This window comes from Sprattus sprattus (genome assembly GCF_963457725.1).
Source record: "Sprattus sprattus genome assembly, chromosome: 14".
In the NCBI taxonomy this organism is placed as follows: domain Eukaryota; kingdom Metazoa; phylum Chordata; class Actinopteri; order Clupeiformes; family Clupeidae; genus Sprattus; species Sprattus sprattus.
This window is the reverse complement of record NC_137912.1, coordinates 19,532,371-19,552,296: the sequence shown is the minus strand read 5'-3', so window position 1 is coordinate 19,552,296 and position 19,926 is coordinate 19,532,371. Positions and strand designations below refer to the sequence as shown.

At 43.7% G+C, this 19,926-nt stretch overlaps 1 protein-coding gene across 1 annotated transcript in view; it reads right to left on the bottom strand.

The window, feature by feature from the left end:
* Positions 1–19,926, bottom strand: part of LOC308375114 (proton myo-inositol cotransporter-like) — a gene marked incomplete at both ends in the record, with an annotated part of 76,264 nt that overhangs the window by 26,255 nt on the left and 30,083 nt on the right. The window contains 1 exon segment of the mRNA XM_080851164.1: positions 5,013–5,121. Within this exon segment, the coding sequence (XP_080707290.1) occupies positions 5,013–5,121 (109 nt within the window).

Genomic DNA, 19,926 nt, shown 5'->3' with positions numbered 1-19,926 from the left:
GTGTGTGTGTGTGTGTGTGTGTGTGCCACTACAGGCCACGGCTGACCTTTAATAGTGTTAATTGATAGTGGCATCACAGTAGAATGGCTAATCTCATTATGACCCTCAGATCACACTCGGGTCTGACGGTGCTCATTCGCTTCCAAATGAAAAAACAAAGCGAGCGAGAGAAGGGAGAGAACAAATGATCACTTGTCCTTAAACTGAAAACATACACAGAGAGTGATTAGAAGAAAATCACTTATGTTTCCTACTAGTTGAACACCAGCTCATCCAGAGTGAGAGAGAGCCAGAGTAGGAGTACCGTAATAGAATGATTAAATTTCAAATGGAAAAAAGAGCGATAAAGAAAAACTGAAAAATATAGAATTGAGCATTCATACTGGTGGAACAACAGCCCTTCCATGTCAGAGAGCTACAGTAAAGGACATCATGTGACTTGATCCAGAAGGCAAACAGAAGGCACAACCAGCAGGCGCCTGAGAAGATATCTGAGCACAGATATGCTTTGGGCCGGGTCTTCGTCTGTGTCTTTCTCACCACACCGATCAATGTCTCAAACTGGCATAAAATCAGTCTGACCCTCAGAGAGCCTTTCATAGCGGAGAGATATCGACAAACTCATCCCCGGGCCAGCCACGCTTGGCCTGACAGACAGCCTTATTCAACCACGATGGCATCTCACAGACAGCTGGTGTGGGAGTTTGACATTTGACACCACTCAGAGATCTCTACAGAGAAAACGCAGCACACAGCACAGCACAGCACAGCACAGCACAGCACAGCGCAGCACAGCGCAGCACAGCACAGCACAGCACAGCACAGCGCAGCACAGCACAGCACAGCACAGCACAGCACAGCGCAGCACAGCACAGCACAGCAGAGCAGAGCACAGCACAGCACAGCAGAGCAGAGCACAGCACAGCACAGCACAGCACAGCACAGCACAGCACAGCACAGCACAGCACAGCACAACAAAACACAACACAACACAAGACAACACAACAGAAAACAGCACAGCACAGCACAGCACAACACAACACAACACAACACAACACAACACAACACAGCACAGCACAGCACAACACAGCACAGCACAGCACAGCACAGCACAGCACAACACAGCACAGCACAGCACAACCCAGCACAGCACAGCACAGCCTTGATGCTCTCTTGATGATCTCTCACTCTCACTCTCACTCTCACTCTTACTCTCACTCTCACTCTCACTCTCACACTCACACTCACACTCACTCTCACACTCACACTCACACTCACTCTCACTCTCACTCTCACTCTCACTCTCACTCTCACTCTCACTCTTACTCTTACTTTTACTCTTACTCTCACTATCAGGCTGCTAAGTATCTACACAGCAACCGGATCAGGACATAAAACCCAAGTCGGATAACATAATGCTGAATCCCACAACACAGAGCTATGATACACTGATAATTAGTGTTCAGCCCAGCTCCCTAAAGCTTACCTCTTCTCTCTACCGGATGGTGCAGCCACAAGGAATCAAAGCCTATGCAGAACAACTGAGATATTTGCAAGACACCATGCACATATCTAAAAAGCGGTCTGTAATGTATGACAGACAAATATTGACAGAGATTTTCCCATTAACACATTTCAGATGTATAGAAAATAAAACAGCAGTCTTTGGACATTACTGTCAAGACTACAACTCTACAACTGAGCGGTCAGTGAGAGGAAATGTTACAGTGTTTTTGTCAATGTGTGTGTTTTTGGAAGTGGAGTCCACCCCACCGAGGTGGATGAAGGGAGAGGTGCGATAATAGCATCCGCACAGCTTCCATCTAACATCTGGGTTTGATTGATCGGGTCTGTCATCTCCTGCTTCCTTGTCTGACAAGACCTGTCAGGGTGCAAAATGACAGCTGGCCAAAGTAAACACTTACACACACATAGGCACACACACACAATAACCGACAGACAGACACACACACACATCATTTTTCTTGTCTATTTTTTCTCCTGCCCTCCCATGTCACACACATAAACACACACACACACCAAAGTGCTTGGCCGTACTTCAAGCGGCTGAGTTGCCTAGCAACTGCACATACCCCGAGATTGTTTACAGTGCTGGAAAAATAGTTAAACTCTGTAGACTAGAGGATCTGAGCAAATAGAGCTGATATGGGCCTGGAGAGGCCGCACCCACTAAAGATAGAGGGGATCGCCACAAGACACACACTCCACACACACACACACACACACACACACACACACACACACACACACACACACACACACACACACACACACACACACACACACACACACACACACACATACACACGAAAGGACAACACAGAGCCTACATTTTGGCTCTCAAAGGCAAATCAGCAGCAGTTTTTTTCATCCAATCAGATTTCCTGTCTCCCGCTTCCTGCTATTAGCCTAACCTAATGATGAAATCAACTGGGTCGTAGATGGAATTAAGATTTCATAGGCAAACTAAAACACAGGTTTCTTGGATCCCTGCCATGCTATTTGCCTCCTCACTGACACTGATCTGTCATTTAACCTGACTCTGAGACCAGGTGTAACAGGCCAAATTGACCCCCGCCCATATTAAACCTGGGTATTCTTTGGCCCTAGCTAGATTAAACCTGGGTATACTTTGGCCCAGGCCAGAGTAACCCCAGAGATAAACTGTCCTAGGCCAAACTATACCCGGGGGTGTAAAATAGCCTAGGCCATACTATACCCCTCCAGGCCAGAGTATACCCCAGGGGTTAAACTATCCTAGGCCAAACTATACCCAGGGGGTTTAATTAAGCAATAAGGTTCAAGAGGCAGTACTGTATCGTCAATAATGTACTTGTTTGAGGGTGTTGTTAGGCCCGACGCGAAGCGGAGGGCCGGCAAACCCTCGAACAAGTACATTATTGACGATACAGTACTGACTCGAGTACCTTATTGCTTTTATAACACGGTTGCCAGCGACTTTATAAATATTAAGTAAAATTAAATTATAAACAGTAAGCTGCCTTTCAGCACAAAAAAGTTCTAGCCACCAAACATTGTGTATCGGATTTCAGTAGTCTAGATAAAATAGTCCCCCTTTGTGTGGCTGTTGCTATGCAACAGACAAACAGCATTGGGAAGGAATGTCACGTCTGTTAGCCTAGAACCAAGTTTGTTGATGATTAGCTAGGAGATCGACATTGATCTCGCACCATTTTATTCATTCACATTGCTCATTTTATAAAGTTGCCATTAAAATAACAAAATCGACAATGGGACACTTTCAACTTTTAATATTTGTTTATATTGATTTGGATATCGCCACTAACTCTGAGGGAGGCGTGTGAGAGCAACGTTATACTTATTAGCAGCGAGGCTAGCTAGCTACTATGTGTTTCAATGGATTTTTCGTCTAAGCGTTAGCAACAACCTACAACTAATATTCGAGAGCTTCAGTCAAGACCTACAATACTCTAGTCTACAACATTCGTGTAGCACATTAACAACTAACCGAGTCAATGTAGACATATAAAAAGTCGTGTAGATAGTTTAATTCACATACAATATTTCCCACTAACAGGCTCAAAACACTCCGCCATCTTGGTTCGATTTTTTTTTTTTTGAGTGCGCACTGATATGGAACGCTCAGGTAAATGTAAACAGGTCGTACAGTTACTATATCGCTAATTAAAGCACACCCCGGAACTCACTCTCAGAAAGCTTGATTTCATCTACCCGTGTTATAAAATATAATATACCCTAAATATACCCGGGGTATAATCTAGCCTAGGCCCCTTTTACCCCAGGTATAGTCCGGGCCGGGGGTATACTATGGCCTGTTACACCGGGGTTGTAAAATAGCCTTGGTCAGTTTACCCCTCCAGGCAGGGCCAGTCCTTTCTATAGGCGACAAAGGCTGTTGCCTAAAGCGCCAACTAGAGGGGGGCGCCAAAAACTGTTTTTTTGCCCCCCTTCTATTTCTCCAACCAATATTTTTACATTCAAAAATATGTTTTACATAAGGGGGAAATTTCCCTGAAATCTAAAGAAGTACGGGTGTTGTCAGAACATGCTAGCAGATTGATGGCTATGGGTCGACTGTGGGTCCAACGGACAATAGAAAATTGTATTAATAATTTTTTCGAAACTTGCATGCGCCTAGTGCAGTACATTCTTAATATACTCGGTTGAATGTCCAGGTTCTGTATCCCTCCTCCACTCCCTGAGATGCCAAGACATGCAAGAGACGTTAGATGATGTTGTTATCAGTGTTTAACTTTGAACATTTATATTGTAGTGAGGACTTGCTAGTCTTAGAACTTTCAGGATGTAGTATGGCTGATCTTTGTGGAAGTCATATATTTTTTCTGGTTGAAGTAATACAAGTCTATGATTTAGAGTTTTAAGATTTAAATCAGTTAGCTTTCTCACTTAACTTACCTGACAAAGCTGAACCCCCAATAAAATGTTGAAAAATTAAGTAATTCTTGTCACTAAACACTACTGATATTATAGAGGTATAATCTGGCCTGAGGGGTTATGAATTGGCCTATCGGAGTATAATTTGGCCTAGGCCATGATAAACCCAGGGTACAATCTAGCCTAGGCTCCTTTAACCCCAGGTATAGTCTGGACTGGGGGTATACTTTGGCATGTTACACCGGGGCGTTGGCCAGTCTCCTCAGCTCAGTGCTTGGTGCTGTGACGTATCGCAACCCTGTGTGCTAAACTGAGCTCTTTTAGTAGGTTTCTGTTACGCAACTGAAAGTGTCTCGTGTATCAAGTAGTGGGACCACGCCATAAATCCCGCACTGTAGGGCTCTGTGAAGGACATACACACAGTGGCCACACAGTACAAGAGAGCGAGATGAACACACACACACACACACAGACACACAGACACACACACACACACACACACACACACACACACACACACACACACAGTGGCTGAGTACAAGAGAGAGAGATGAACACATACACACACGGGCTTGAAGGAGAGCAACACTTACATGACGGTGTTGATGCCTGCAAGCTGTTGGAACATCTGAAGGCCGCAACCCACAATCAGTGCCCGCCGAGTAGGGGGGTAGGACAACATCCTCCAGATTACTGGACCCTCTGAAGGACAGAGAGAAAAAGAGAGAGAAAGGGAGACAAAAACATTTGAGAGAGGGAAACGACAGACATTCGAGGGGGAGGAGGCAGAAAAACAGATAGAAAGGAAGTTTTATTCAAGACATTAATCTACTCGATGTGTGTATGTGTGAGTGTGTCTGTGTGTGTGTATGTGTGTGTGTCTGAGAGACATTTAAGAAGGGGATCTGTTTGCTGACAACCCAAAGTACTCACACACACTCACATGTACACGAACATACACAAGAGAAAGCAATTAACACGCGCACACACCTTATAATTACACACACACTTCACACCTGCTAAGACACACAAACATGTGAGCACACACTCATTCTCACCAACAAACACACACACACACACCTCACAGCAGCACACCCAAAGTATGGTTGAGCAGACCAAGAGGATCAAGGCAATGAAGGTGTGGTCATAAGCTAACAAGCATGCAGCTAATTACACACAGGGAACTCGTCAAGCTAATTATTCACTTGTTTAATTATCAGCCAATTATTACCCACGAGTACTCATTAGGCTTTCGTTCAGTGTGTGCATCCATTTGAAACCAGCCCAGAGTGCCATTCAGGGCCACGAGTATCATGTGACCAGTGCATCACATCACACACCACTCTCTCACAAACACACACACACACACACACACACACACACACACAACTTCATGCAGAGTGTGGCCATTAACACACAATACTCTATGCAGCTCTGGTGCCATGTGGACGAGCCTGTGCTTGGGTTTGAAGTATCAACACAATGTTAAGTATCATCACAATGTCAATATGTAAGTCATTGCAATGTTAAATATCATCACAATGTCAACAGCTCACCAAGTATCTTTCTCTGCACAGAGATGTACACCAATTATGTTTTGAGTGACAAATATTTAAAAAATAAAAAAGGCCATATATGATATATTAATGTCTTATTAAATGTTATTATACATATATTACCATCAACAACATATGTAATACAATTGTTTGTTGCACAGACGCAATATAGACAGCTCATTTGCCAGAACAAACAAATGTCCTGGGTCTGTGTGGTTTCTCTGGGCAGGAAGTAAGGGCTAACCCAGCAGGTCCCAGAACTGAACATGCAAACCACCAATCATATATAAATGTGTTATTACTGAGAAACATCTGGACAATGACTATGCATTCCAGGGTTTTAAAGTATTTCTATGTATATTTATATATTTTATGGACTTATAGTTAACATACATATACATACATACACACATCCCTACACACATCCCTACATACATCCCTACATCCCTACATCCCTACATACATACATACATACATACATACATACATACATACATACATACATACATACATACATACATACATACATACATACATACATACATACATACATACATACATACATACATTAACAATTACAATTACATTTCAAACACATGTCAACCTCTATGACTATGACAACGACTATGATGTAACAGTAAGGATAGAGAGAAATGCACAGCATTTGTTTAGGTATCTGATCAGGAAGTGAGTTCAAATCCATGAGGTCTTTAGGATTCAAATCCTGTCACTTCTTTTACAAACATTTCTGATACAATTGATAAACAGATGTGATAATCTAAAACAGAGAGCAGAGACAGACACAGCCACAGATACAGCACTGACTGAATCCACTCTGGTCAGGATGTGAAGACAAGCCGAGGAGGTCCCTGGACATCCCCCAAACCACACACACACACACACAGCTGCACCATAAGACAAGCCCAACTCAACCCCCCCCCCCCAACCGGCCCCCACAGCATTGAGGTAATGGCCCTGTAATGAACCGACCATTCTGTTACCACGGACACACAGACCCACTACCTGTCTCCACATACCTGCCCCCCTGTAAGAGAAGGAGACTAAAGGCTGATTTATGCTCGGGAACGTAAGCGTAAGCGCACGTCTTGCGTGCGTCGGCCCCTTTTTCTAGACTTGCGTCATTTTTTACGTAAGGTCTTACGCGAGCCTCGCAGCCTGCATTCTATCAACGAATGTTACGAGATGAGGTTACTAAAATATTCTGCATGTCTACTCAGTTTTACAGTGCTTCCCAAGTAAAGGTTTGAAAAGAACTTCAAGCTTCAGACTTTCTGTTAGGGAACCTGTTATCTATCTGCAGAGCAAATGTCAGGCTCATACAAAAACATTAACGTGAATTAATTGATGCTAATACCTAGCGCGGTCTCTACAGGATTCCCCATATACGTTAGCATTAAGCTAATTAAGAACGTATTTTCTACCACAGCAAAACATGCAATACTATGTGATTGTTTTTAGAAAACGAATGCTACCTGATGAGATTACTAAAATGTAGTCTGCATGTCTGCTCAGTTTAACAGTGCTACCCAAGCAAAGGTTTGAAAAGAACTTCAAGCTTCAGACTTTCTGTTAGGGAAACAGCTTTCTATCTGCCAAGCAAATGGCAGGCTCATGACAACACGCGCAACCTTTGGGAGCATGAACTGCACTGAGTAAATTTTGCGCAACAATTAACCCCAACGCTGAAGCAAGCAGCCGCCTTTAGTGCCCAAATGCTAATGTCTGCACGTGCTTGTGCATGTACGTGTGTGTGTGTGTGTGTGTGTGTGTGTGTGTGTGTGTGTGTGTGTGTGCGCGTGTGTGTGTGTGTGTGTGTGTGTGTGTGTGTGTGTGAGTGTGTGTGTGTGCATGTGTGATTAGGTGTGTGGAGTGTGTCTAAGTGAGCTGAAGAGATTAGCCATCATGTAATCAGGCCAGAGATGGTCCACAGCGGCAGGGTGCTTTAAAGGTGAGGGGGAGGCAAAGGAGCTGTCAGCAGTACATTATTGCTTCCTTACTGGGCCTTACTGGGCCTTACTGCTTAGAGCTCCTCCACTCCAGGCGCACGGACCCAGGCCTCTAGATGGCTGATGGATGTGACTTACAAGAGAACAGATGAACCGACTGAAATTAGTGCCTGATTGAAATGTTACCGTAGTAACCAACACGATGCATGCACTGCTGATGTAAAGCTCTCCTTGTTTTTGTTCTATTCTCTTTGTCCATACTAAGTGTTGTAGAGTAAAAACAGTGTTGTGTGTACAGAGGGAGAGATATGTACAACAAAAACAAAAATAAAAAAATGATTTTCCTCCAGGGGTTTACGCTTTCATTAGCAAGGCCTGAGGCCTCTGAAGATGGTACAGAAGAATAAATGTTCTAAGCATGTTTAGATCCCCTTGTTTGATCATTCCCATAGATCCCTGCAGCCCTGTGTGTGTGTGTGTGTGTGTGTGTGTGTGTGTGTGTGTGTGTGTGTGTGTGTGTGTGTGTGTGTGTGTGTGTGTGTGTGTGTGTGTGAAGCGGGAGACAGGAAATCTGATTGGATGAAAAAAACTGCTGCTGATTTGCCTTTGAGAGCCAAATGCCAAATTTGAGGCTCTGTGTTGTCCTTTCGTGTGACGTGTGTATGTGTGTGTGTGTGTGTATGTGTATATGTGTGTGTGTGTGTGTGTGTGTGTGTGTGTGTGTGTGTGTGTGTGTGCGTGTGTGCGTGTGTGCGCGTGTGTGCGTGTGTGTGTGTGTGTGTGTGTGTGGGGTGGGGGGTCTTTGAGGTATTTACTCTTCTCCTGTGTGTTGCTGATGTCAACGCTGCCAGAAAGCGGTAGATCAGGCAAGATAAACCGCCAAACCCAGAGCTTGCTCAGCCAACAACCAATTTGTGCATGTTTGTGTGTGTAAGCATCTGGTATTAATGAGGAGAATAGGAAAAAAGAGTTTTCCCCTTTTGATCTGGAGACATGGAATCCCCAATTAAGTCATTTCCTGGTGACATTAGCCAAGGAAACCCTCTGCTCCCTCTGCTTTAGCTATCGCTGCAGCAATTAGAGCCGAGGCTGTCTGCTCGGGTGAGAGCCTTGTTAGGGAGGATCATTTTACACATCAAACACACTCACGTGATGATGCAAGCACAGTGAAAAGGTGGCCACAAACACAAAAGCACACATACACACTCGCTATGAGAGAAAGAGAAAGAGAGAGGAGATGGAAAGGGAGACTGAGGGAGAAAATGAGGGAGAAGGAGAGAGAGCATGAAAGAGAGAGTGAGAGAAAATGACGGATGGAGAAAGACAGTGAAAGTCTGCAGGAAATTAGGAGTGTATACATTTGAGGCTTAATTAATCAAGGAACCAATTAATTAATTCATGTTTGTTTATCATATTTTTTATTCTTGTTTGTTGTCAAGTAATGGCACTTTTTGTTTAGCCAATGAGAGAAAGACCAGACTCCACTCAGCCAATGACAGAGACCTGACTCCACTCAGCCAATGAGATAGAGACCTGACTCCACTCAGCCAATGAGAAGGAGACCTGACTCCACTCAGCCAATGAGAGAGAGACCTGGCTCCACTCAGCCAATGAGAAGGAGACCTGACTCCACTCAGCCAATGAGAGAAAGACCTGACTCCACTCAAAGACCTGACTCCACTCAGCCACACAGATTCTTCAAACAAGCACTCAAGAGATATTGAGGGAGAAAATGAGGGAGAGGGAGAGAGAGAGAGAGAGAGAGAGAGAGAGAGAGAGAGAGACAGTGAAAGTCTGCAGGAAATAAGAGGAGTGTATCTAAATGTGAAGCTTAATGAATCAACGAACCAATGCATTAATTCTAGGGCTGGGCAAGTTAACTCGTTAATCTTGCGTTAATTCATCAATTATTTAACGCAGACAATTATTTTATCGCGCGTTAACGCAGGTTTTATTATTTTGCTCAAAGGCTTTTATTTTGCAAAAGTCTGCCGCAAAACCGGAAACGGATAAACCATAGACATATATATACAGATCTCTCGTCGCGTTGCCGGCCAACGGATTTGAACGTCCGCACTTGGCGGCCATCTTGCCACAGTCAGCTCGCTCACGTAACATTGTGTTGGTAGTGGTACATGTACTTTTTAAATAATGATAACTTGCTCAATTTTCAACCGATTTTGTAGCGGTTTGGTTTGTTATAAACGTCAGAAATGTAGTTATGACACTGCTAACTTTTATATTTAATTTTAATTATAACCATGGGTTTTCATATGAAAATAAAATTAAAAATAACAGATAGGTGCAATGAATGTTCACATGCACAAGATATTTATGTAATTTATGTTAAATCATTATACTCAGCATACAGAATGGCAACATGAGATATATGTATACTTTTAAAATAGGAATATTACTAATATAATAAAATAATTTGAATTATTACATTTTAGTTTAAACTGTAGTAGTAACTGGTACTAGATACCAATGCTGATGTTAAGTGTTTGCACAACAAATGCAATGGCACTTTAGTTCATATGGCAGTACATTTAAAATGACAGTGTCGAGTTCTAGGAATTAACAAACTGCACTGAAAGTGTTTTCTGGTTTCTCACTCTAACAGGGACATTTGGTACTGAATATAGACTGGTTATGCTGCTCCCTGATGAAAGTAAAATGTTTCTGCTGTTACCTCAGAAATTGCCTGTTTTAATGATATGATTGTGGCTCAGGATTTTGTGGCCAGTTTTTTTTCTTTTTCATAATGAACAGGATAACATTAATGTGCACTGTACACTGCTTTTGAATTCATTGTCGGATTTTGCGTATACAAAATTACATGATGCGATTAATCGTGATTAATCAGGGACAGTGGCGGTTCTACATGGAAATACGCCCCGGGCGAGACCCCCTCCCAAACGCCCCCCCCAATATATATATATATTAGCCCTTACTGCCTACATGCTAAGTATCTGTCATTAAACGCTATATTAACTTCTTTCAGGGAGGAACAATTAGCTGCTTGGTTACTGCCTAGAATTTTATGCATGCCACACTTCAACTTATTACTGGTAAACTATACTTTGTCACGAAAGCAAATGGCAAATGTTCCGTCTTTGAAACTGCCTAGAGAAGATATGAACATTCCGTTGGCTAATTACACGGTCCAACGTCAATGTTGAACCTAAAACTGAACGTGTAACAGTTTTGTTGCAAAGCACAGTCTTATCGCGAAATTAGATCTCGTGTTTGTTGAGTTAAAACCGATTTATTGTTGTATAATCATAAGCAGCAGAATAGCTAACAAATGTAAGAGTTATAGCCTACCACCAATTAACATTAGCCCTTCATCACTTCATGGATAGGCTACCGTAATCAAACAGAGAGAGCATAGTGGCATACCTTTATGTTTTGCTCGTTTCTCCTCTTCTTCTTTTCTTTTTTTTCCGAAATTGGGCACCTGACGGATTTTTGCCTTTTCCTATCTATCTCTGTGACTATTTTGCACTCGACAATCAACACATTCTCCATCCCCCAAAACTTTCACTCGTACAGAAGTTAAGACTAAACCAATTCACCTTGCCCTTGGTGACACATAATTGTTCAGTATTACCTATTTGTATAAGCCATTTCACACAATTCAGAAAAACAAAAAACGTGCAGGAATTATAGGTCTGTAATTATAATATTATGAATGTGCGTTTTTTGCAAGAAAGTCGAGGTGTGAGTAACTTGCGCCCACTAATTGTATTAGAGTATTGCTCTATAGCCTACAGTGGATCCCCCCGTCCCCCCACTTGTCTGTTCCAGTTGGGAGTCCCAGAGGTTAACTTTTCCCCCGCGCTCCCTCCCCTTCCACGTTTTCACACATATGGCACCTTCTTAGCAAGCAGGGGCGCAAGCAGGAGCGCCTGCAGCCGCAGGGGGTGCCAATTCGCCAATACCCCACACAGTGATATGATAGATAATAGAAAACCGCTTCGAGGCGCAGATTATTATTGATTTATTTACTTGGTCGTGCTGCCCCTCACGTGACCTGTGACCTGAAAAAGTGCCGCCCCGGTCCACCGCCCGGGTGGCCCGTGTCTAAAACCGCCACTGATCAGGGAAATCATGCGATTAATCGCGATTAAAAATTTTAATCGTTGCCCAGCCCTAATTAATTCATGTTGGTTTATCATATATTTTATTCTTGTTTGTTGTCAAATAATGGCACTGGGTTAGTGGGACAGTCTTGGGTCTTTTATGTCATTTTTTGTTGAGAAACACTTGGACTGTAAATTGGCCTTCAGAGAGAGACAGTAAGGTAGGCCTGAACGGCACACATCATTAGTTGGTTACGATGTTACACCAGCCAGGAGGGAAGTCTTCAATTATCAGCCAATGAGAGAGACCTGACTCCACTCAGCCAATGAGAGAGAGACCTGACTCCACTCAGCCAATGAGAGAGAGACTTAACTCCACTCAGCCAATGAGAGAGAGACTTAACTCCACTCAGCCAATGAGAGAAAGACCTGACTCCACTCAGCAAATGAGAGAGAGACCTGACTCCACTCAGCCAATGAGAGAGAGACCTGGCTCCGCTCAGCCAATGAGAAGGAGACCTGACTCTTCTCAGCCAATGAGCGAAAGATCTGACTCTACTCAGCCCCACAGATTTTTCAAACAAGCACTCTCTACTGCAAGTCAAATGACGCACTTACAAAGCACACACACATCAAACACACACACACTTACAAATGACCACGTACACAAGAAAATCTATCTCGCTTTCATGCATGCACACAGACACACACACACATTCACTCTCTGACAAGCATAACACAAGAACATCTTCTCCCTTTCTCTGTCATGCATGCACACACACAAACATCTCTCTCTTTCTCTCTGAAACACACACACCTACAAATAACCACCATGCACTAAACATCCCTTTATCTCTCACACAAACACACACGCTTAGTCGTGAGGAAAGGTGAGGTTGGTAATACACTCAAGTCAGAGTGGCAATGTTTTTTGTTTTGTTAGACACAAGACAGAAGCTCTATGGGAGGAATGGAGGTTCTGGAGGTGCCTGTATATGTGTGTGTGTGTGTGTTTATCTTTGCAGTGGGTGACTTGTAGCTCAGAGGGACTCTCTGTCATCTGTCTCTCTTAAGCACAGGTAAACACAAATAAAGAAATATAAACACACACACACACACACACACACACACACACACACACACACACACACACACACACACACACACACACACACACACACACACACACACACACACACACACACACTCACACACACACACACACACACACACACACACACACAGAGTAGTACCGGACTTTTGCACCACTAGTGCTGTGGTGACTTTCTCCATCCATGTGGAGGGAGCAGTGGTCTTGTTATTCCAGGTCCCTAAGGGTTACTGGTTGCTAGGATTCCAGACAAGCACAGACAGCTTGAGCCGAGCGAGTATGGGGGAGCGGCATCAGCCATCTCTTATCTCCTCAACCTCTGTGAGTTCACTCGAGGCAGACAATCAAAACACACACACACACAGGCATATTTACAGGTACACACACACACACACACACACACACACACACACACACACACACACACACACACACACATAAACAGGTACACATACACACACCTACGCACAAACTCAGAAGGCACATGCTGTCGATACTAAGCCTCACTGTGTGATGAAGCAGGGATTCGATCAAAGTGGTGCCAGTGTGGAATGTGTGTGTGAGGAATGTGTGTTTCTTCATGTGTGTGTGTGTGTGTGTGTGGGGGGGGTGCGGTGTTTGTCTGTCTATGCACAGTGGGTGTTTCTAAGTGCAAGGGCCAACATACTGGAATGCACTAGTGTTGTATGTTTGGAATCGACCTTGATGTTAAGTATGCATTCGTACTGAAATGCCAAGGGTCATTCTGGCTTGAACATAACAATGTAGGATAACAATGTTTGCAGGTTGAACAGGACAAAATGAGCGACGTCAAGGACCGACACACACACACACACACACACACACAAGCAGTAACATTTCTAATGGTCTGAGGCATGTTTGTGTGTGTGTGTAAGTGTGTGTGTGTGTGTGTGTGTGTGTGTGTGTGTGTTGGTGTCTGTGTCTGTGTCTGTGTCTGTGTCTGTGTGTGTGTGTGCATGTGCGTGTGCGTGTGCGTGTGGTGTGTGCAGTCACTAGGGCGAAAAACAAAGACATATTGTCTGATAATAGCCTTGTTTCCCCAGAGGGACAAATGGACAAAAAGGAAGGCGAGGGCAGCAGGAGGGGAGAGGAAAGGATATGAGGGGAGGGGAGAGGGGAGGAGATGAGGGGAGGGGAGAGGGAGAGGGGAGAAGAGAAGAGATGAGGGGAGGGGAGAGGAGAGTGAAGAGGAGAGAGGAGAGAGGAGAGAAGATGAGGAGAGGGAAGAGGGGAGAGGAGAGAAGAGAGGAGAAGAGGAGAGGAAAATAGGAGAGCAGATGAGAGCAGAGGAGACGATAGGGGAGAGGGGAGAAGAGGAGATGAGGAGATGAGGAAAGGGAAGGAGCAGAGAGAAAAGGAGACAAGGAGAGAAGAGATGAGTGATTTATGTGAACAGACAAAAAAGATAAATGAGGTGAGGAGAGGAAAGGAGAGCAGAGCAGAGAAGAGGAGAAAGGACAGAAGAGAACAGGATGGGGGTACTGGAGAAGAGGAGAGCAGTGAAGAGAGGAGAAAGGACAGGAGAGAAGTGTTAAATAATAAGATGACACTATATGGCTGGTCTGCAATCATCACCGCTACTGCTTCAATTTTCTTATCCCATTTCACCCTTTCCCTGTCCCTACTGACCCCCATAAAATACAAACACACACACACACACACTCAGTAATGAGTTTCTACACAGACACACACACACACACACAGACACACACACACACACACACACACACACACACACATCAGCTCACTGGGGTGTATTTCTCCAAGATCTAGCTATGGTCCTCGATGTAGAGCCCAGCTGCTGTGTGTGTGTGCAGGAGTGTGAAACCTCTAGCAATGAAGCAAAGACACTCAGAACTGAATTTCTACGCACGCACGCATGCACGCACATACACATCAGCTGATTGAGTGGATGGTTTTGGCCTGGTTCTGCTGTGTGTGTGTGTGTGTGTGTGTGTGTGTGTGTGTGTGTGTGCGTGTGTGTGTGTGTGTGTGTGTGTGTGTGTGCAACCACGGGGATGGGGCAATGGGGTTAGTTGAGCCGACAGCTGCAGGAGATGGATCACCATGAGGCCGCCGTGTGCATGATGCTTTATCCCACATTAATAAGCAGCAAAAAAACCTGCAGGGGAATCACACACACCTCTGCTTTCTCTCTCTCTCTCTCTTTCTGTCATTCCCTCTTTTTCTGTTCCTCCCTCTCTTTTCTCCTCTCTCTCTCGCTCTCTCTCTCTCTTTGTCATTTCCTCTTTTTCTGTTTCCCTCTCTCTTTTTCCTCCGATCTCTCTCTCTCTCTCTCTTTCTCGCTCTCTTTTGCTAACTTTCTTCTCACTTATCACAAAGTAATTTTACTTTGGAAAGCCGGGGCTAGACATCTCGCTGATATTTTCTAAGCATGCTCATGAGTGAACGAGCCTGTGCAATTATTTCTGAAGCATAGTCTGCATTTAATCACCACAGAAAGAAACACACACACACACACACTCACAAAGATGACTATTTCTCTTTCAAATGCCCACATAATTCCATACATACGTAGTAGCAAACAGCTACACTAACACAGACCGTGCACTCAAAAAAATAAGTTGTTCAAATTACAATTGTTATGTCAATGTTTTCCACCTAACTGAGTTTTGTTCAAACTAATGTAATACTATAATTACAGAGGAAATAACTAACTTATGTGAAACCAACAAGACTGTATTAAGACTGTAAATATTATTTCAACATTATTTGGTCAAGTTAGCCATAATTGATCAGGCAGTGTTCATCTGACTAAACAGACCTTCATTACACTGACCTAACTCACTTGTAATTCTAACTCAACTGAATTGAATAATCAGTACCTAAATGGTTTTCATTGTTATAAAGCCTATTTATGTCAACAAACAACAAGGCTGACTTCAGTCAGTTTATTGTTGCACAATGTTGCACACGTGCATATAGTAGATGACCAGACACACAATCACACACAGACACACGTCGCTGTGAATTTGACTTCTGCATTTTCCCATCCTGGACTGTCCTTCCTCAAGGACCCCAGGAGCAGTGGCCAGCTTTTAAGCGCCTTCTGCATTTTCCCATCCTGGACTGTCCTTCCTCCAGTACCCCAGGAGCAGTGGCCAGCTTTTAAGTGCCTTCTGCATTTTCCCATCCTGGACTGTCCTTCCTCCAGTACCCCAGGAGCAGTGGCCAGCTTTTAAGCGCCTGGGGACCAAGTGAGTCGTCCATCTTGGTTAGGGATTGATAGGAGAGTGTGCTGTTGGGGTCCTTGTGGACACTGGGAGAACATGTAAACTCCACACAGAAAGGCCCGGGAGGTACGTAGCCCACCTGAGCACTGAGGGTCTGGGGAGGACCTGCCCCTCGAACCAACAGTGTCCCATGCAGGAATTGAACCCATGACCTTCTTGCTGTGAGGCGGCAGTGCAAGCACCTGAGCCACCATGCCATACCTTGGTTCTATAATATTATTTATTACAAATACAGTAGGACCAGCAATATCACTCTTAAACAATGCACAAATATTTCAACATCACAGAATAAAATATACCAGCTGGGTAAGGCTGTGACCTCAAGCACATTAATTTGAACACAGCATCACACTCAAAATGGAGTCAGCTTCTGAGCATGTGCAATGTAAGACCTACAGAAACCCATCTAGGACATTCTTGTATAGAGGTGATTGTGCCATTCACTCAACAGTGTTATGTTGAATTAACTCAGCTGGCTTCTTTTGCTTTAAAAAGCTTTCACTTTAAGTTAGACTTACTAAAGTGGACTAGATTTTAAAACCAAACTCAGAAATGTTAAATACATTTAATATAAGTAAATTTATTTGATTCAGCAACTCACTTTTTTGAGTGTGGCTTCGTGGCATACATATTTGTGTATATGTATTTTTGTAGGTAAAAAGACCATATATATGTATGTAACCTAAGCGTACTCACTGAAAGAGCGCAGGTAATGAAAATGGCTTTTACAGGAAACTCTTATATTACTCTAAAGTAAACCAGTACAGAGAAACTGCTTTCCTAGGGACACAGAGTGAAGTAAATTAAGACAGACAAGCGTTATCACTGCGTTTCCTATGAAATCAAATAGAGATTGGGCTCTGCTTTGGCAATGGATCTGTAAGCTAAATCAGCCTGTCACCACTGATGTTATCAGGCAACACTGACCTCGTTAATTATGGCGAATACAAGGCTCCATCCCCAGTTCATTTCCACAGTACACTTCCCCCAACATCGCAACACTGCGTGGCCAATTACAGAGTGCCTTCTAAAAATGATATAAAACCCCACCCATGAAAGAGGGAGAGAGAGAGAGAGAGAGAGAGAGAGAGAGAGAAAGCGAGACAGAGGGATTTGTGTTTGACAGAATATTGGTTTATCTTTTAATTGACTTCATGGATTTTCAAACATTACCTGAGACTTGTTGATAGCGAGAGAAAATGGATTTTCAAACCTTTTGTTATAGAATGTAATGAGAAACAAATGTGTGAATTCAAAGACACGCACACACACTCAGAGACCAAGAATAGGTGGGAAATCAATGTTTAAATTGATCCATTCGCAATGAAAGAAGCAGAGCCTCCATGCCTGAATGCGGCTGAATAACTTTGGTCTGCGTGACTGACGCTGTTCTGTACGGAGGATGAGAGAGAGACAAAAGACTCAGCCAGAGAGCAGAGAGCACGAAGAGAGAGAGACGAAGACAGAGAGACGAAGAGAGAGAGAGAGATGAAGAGAGAGAAATGAAGAGAGAGGGATGACAAGAGAGAGATGAAAGAAGAGACAGAGACAGAGCGAGGGAAGGACAGACTCATTTCAACAGTGAAGGACGGGGAGGTCCTCAGCCTTGGTGTCAGGCAGAGCAACATTGTCATTTTCATTTTGTGTCTTATAAAAAAAGGGATTTTAAACTGATTTTTAAGGGATTTTTACTGACTGTTAAACCAGAGGATTACAAAATAGTCCAGTTTTCCAGATAATTTCCTCTTTCTCAGTCCCACACTTCAACCCCTCAGCACAGACTTCACAGGAGACAAAGACAGAACAAGACCAGCAGGTTTTTTATTACATTTACCTAGACTCATGCCCAGTTAAGACTACTGAATATGTAGCAAGTGCATTTGTGTGAGGTAGATTCGCTGAAGGAGATGCTCAATATCAACAGATTTTCTATAACTGCAACAGCACACTACCGTGATTTAAGAGTGTCTAATGATATATATGCGCTTTAACAGGCAAACTTATCTCCATCATGGTAGGTATTATTTGTGGAGGAAGCGATCTATAATAGAAGTATATGCTTCTCTAACATACACTATAGAAACTATTAAAAAACAATACAAGGAACCACCACTTGTGGAACCCTGCTGATAATATAGCAAGTGTGAAAAGATGAGGTGGTTCTACTGAAAGAAAAGCATGTCCACAAACAGGAGATTCTCTCTGCTTTGTGTCACTGAAAAATTGATACTCAAGATCACTTCAGTCAGGGCCTTGGACACCAACACATCAGGGTTAAGCACCACTGCTGTGGTCCACTCATGTTAATGGAGCAAATGGAAATGTATGAGTTGGATATACTGACAGAAGAACAAGAGAGTCCTTATGCCTAAAGCACACCGGAAAAGCAATATCGCTTTCAGGACAGTGGACTGTCACGGTTAAGTATCACAGTTGTGGAACACTGGTAATAAGGTAGCAGGTGTGAATGTATGAGGTGGTTTTACTGAAGGATAAGCAGCTTCCCTTGGCCTTGTGTCACTGAAAGAGCAGAGTGAAGCAACCTCACTTTCAGGACCTTGGACAGCCGTGTATAAAGATTCAGGACCTTGGACAGCCGTGTATAAAGATTCAGGACCATGGACAGCCGTGTATAAAGATTCAGGACCTTGGACAGCCGTGTATAAAGATTCAGGACCATGGACAGCCGTGTATAAAGATTCAGGACCATGGACAGCCGTGTATAAAGATTCAGGACCCTGGACAGTGGAAAAGGGGAGCCCTGCCTGTCACTGTCAGTAACAGACAATGTTATCTCAGAGCCAAACTCACTGTTTGACACAGCCTTCAACAACCGAGAGAGGGAGAGAGGGAGACAGAGAGAGAGAGAGGGGTGGAGAGAAAGATAACAGAGCTCTCTGGATCACCAGCATGGATTTATAACTTTCATTTTATTTTTATTTGTGAAACCTCACTCCCACCCTCTCACTACCCCTTTCCCTCTGGTACACACACACACACAGACACACACACACACCTAAACACACAGACAGACAGAGAGAGAGACAGAGAGACAGAGAGACAGAGAGACAGACAGACAGACAGACAGACAGACAGACGCACGCACGCACACACAAACACACACACACACACACACACACACATACATAGACACACACACACACACATACACACAAAAGCACATATCCACAAACCCACAGACACATTCACTCTCTTACACGAACATACTCTCAGACACACACACACACACACACACACACACACACACACACACACACACACACACCTGTTGTTATCTCTGTGAGACAGCTTTGACTCACTGTGTGTTTGACTGAGCCAAACATACACACTCTACAATAGAGGTACAGTGGGGCAAAGTGGCGACGAAAGTGAGGCCGACAGGCAACAGCGGCTCAATAGAGAAGCTATCAGAAACAGTGTGCATCTGACAGAGACAGAAACAGAAATAGAGACAGAAAGAGAGAGAGAGAGAGAGAGAAAGAAAGAGAGAAA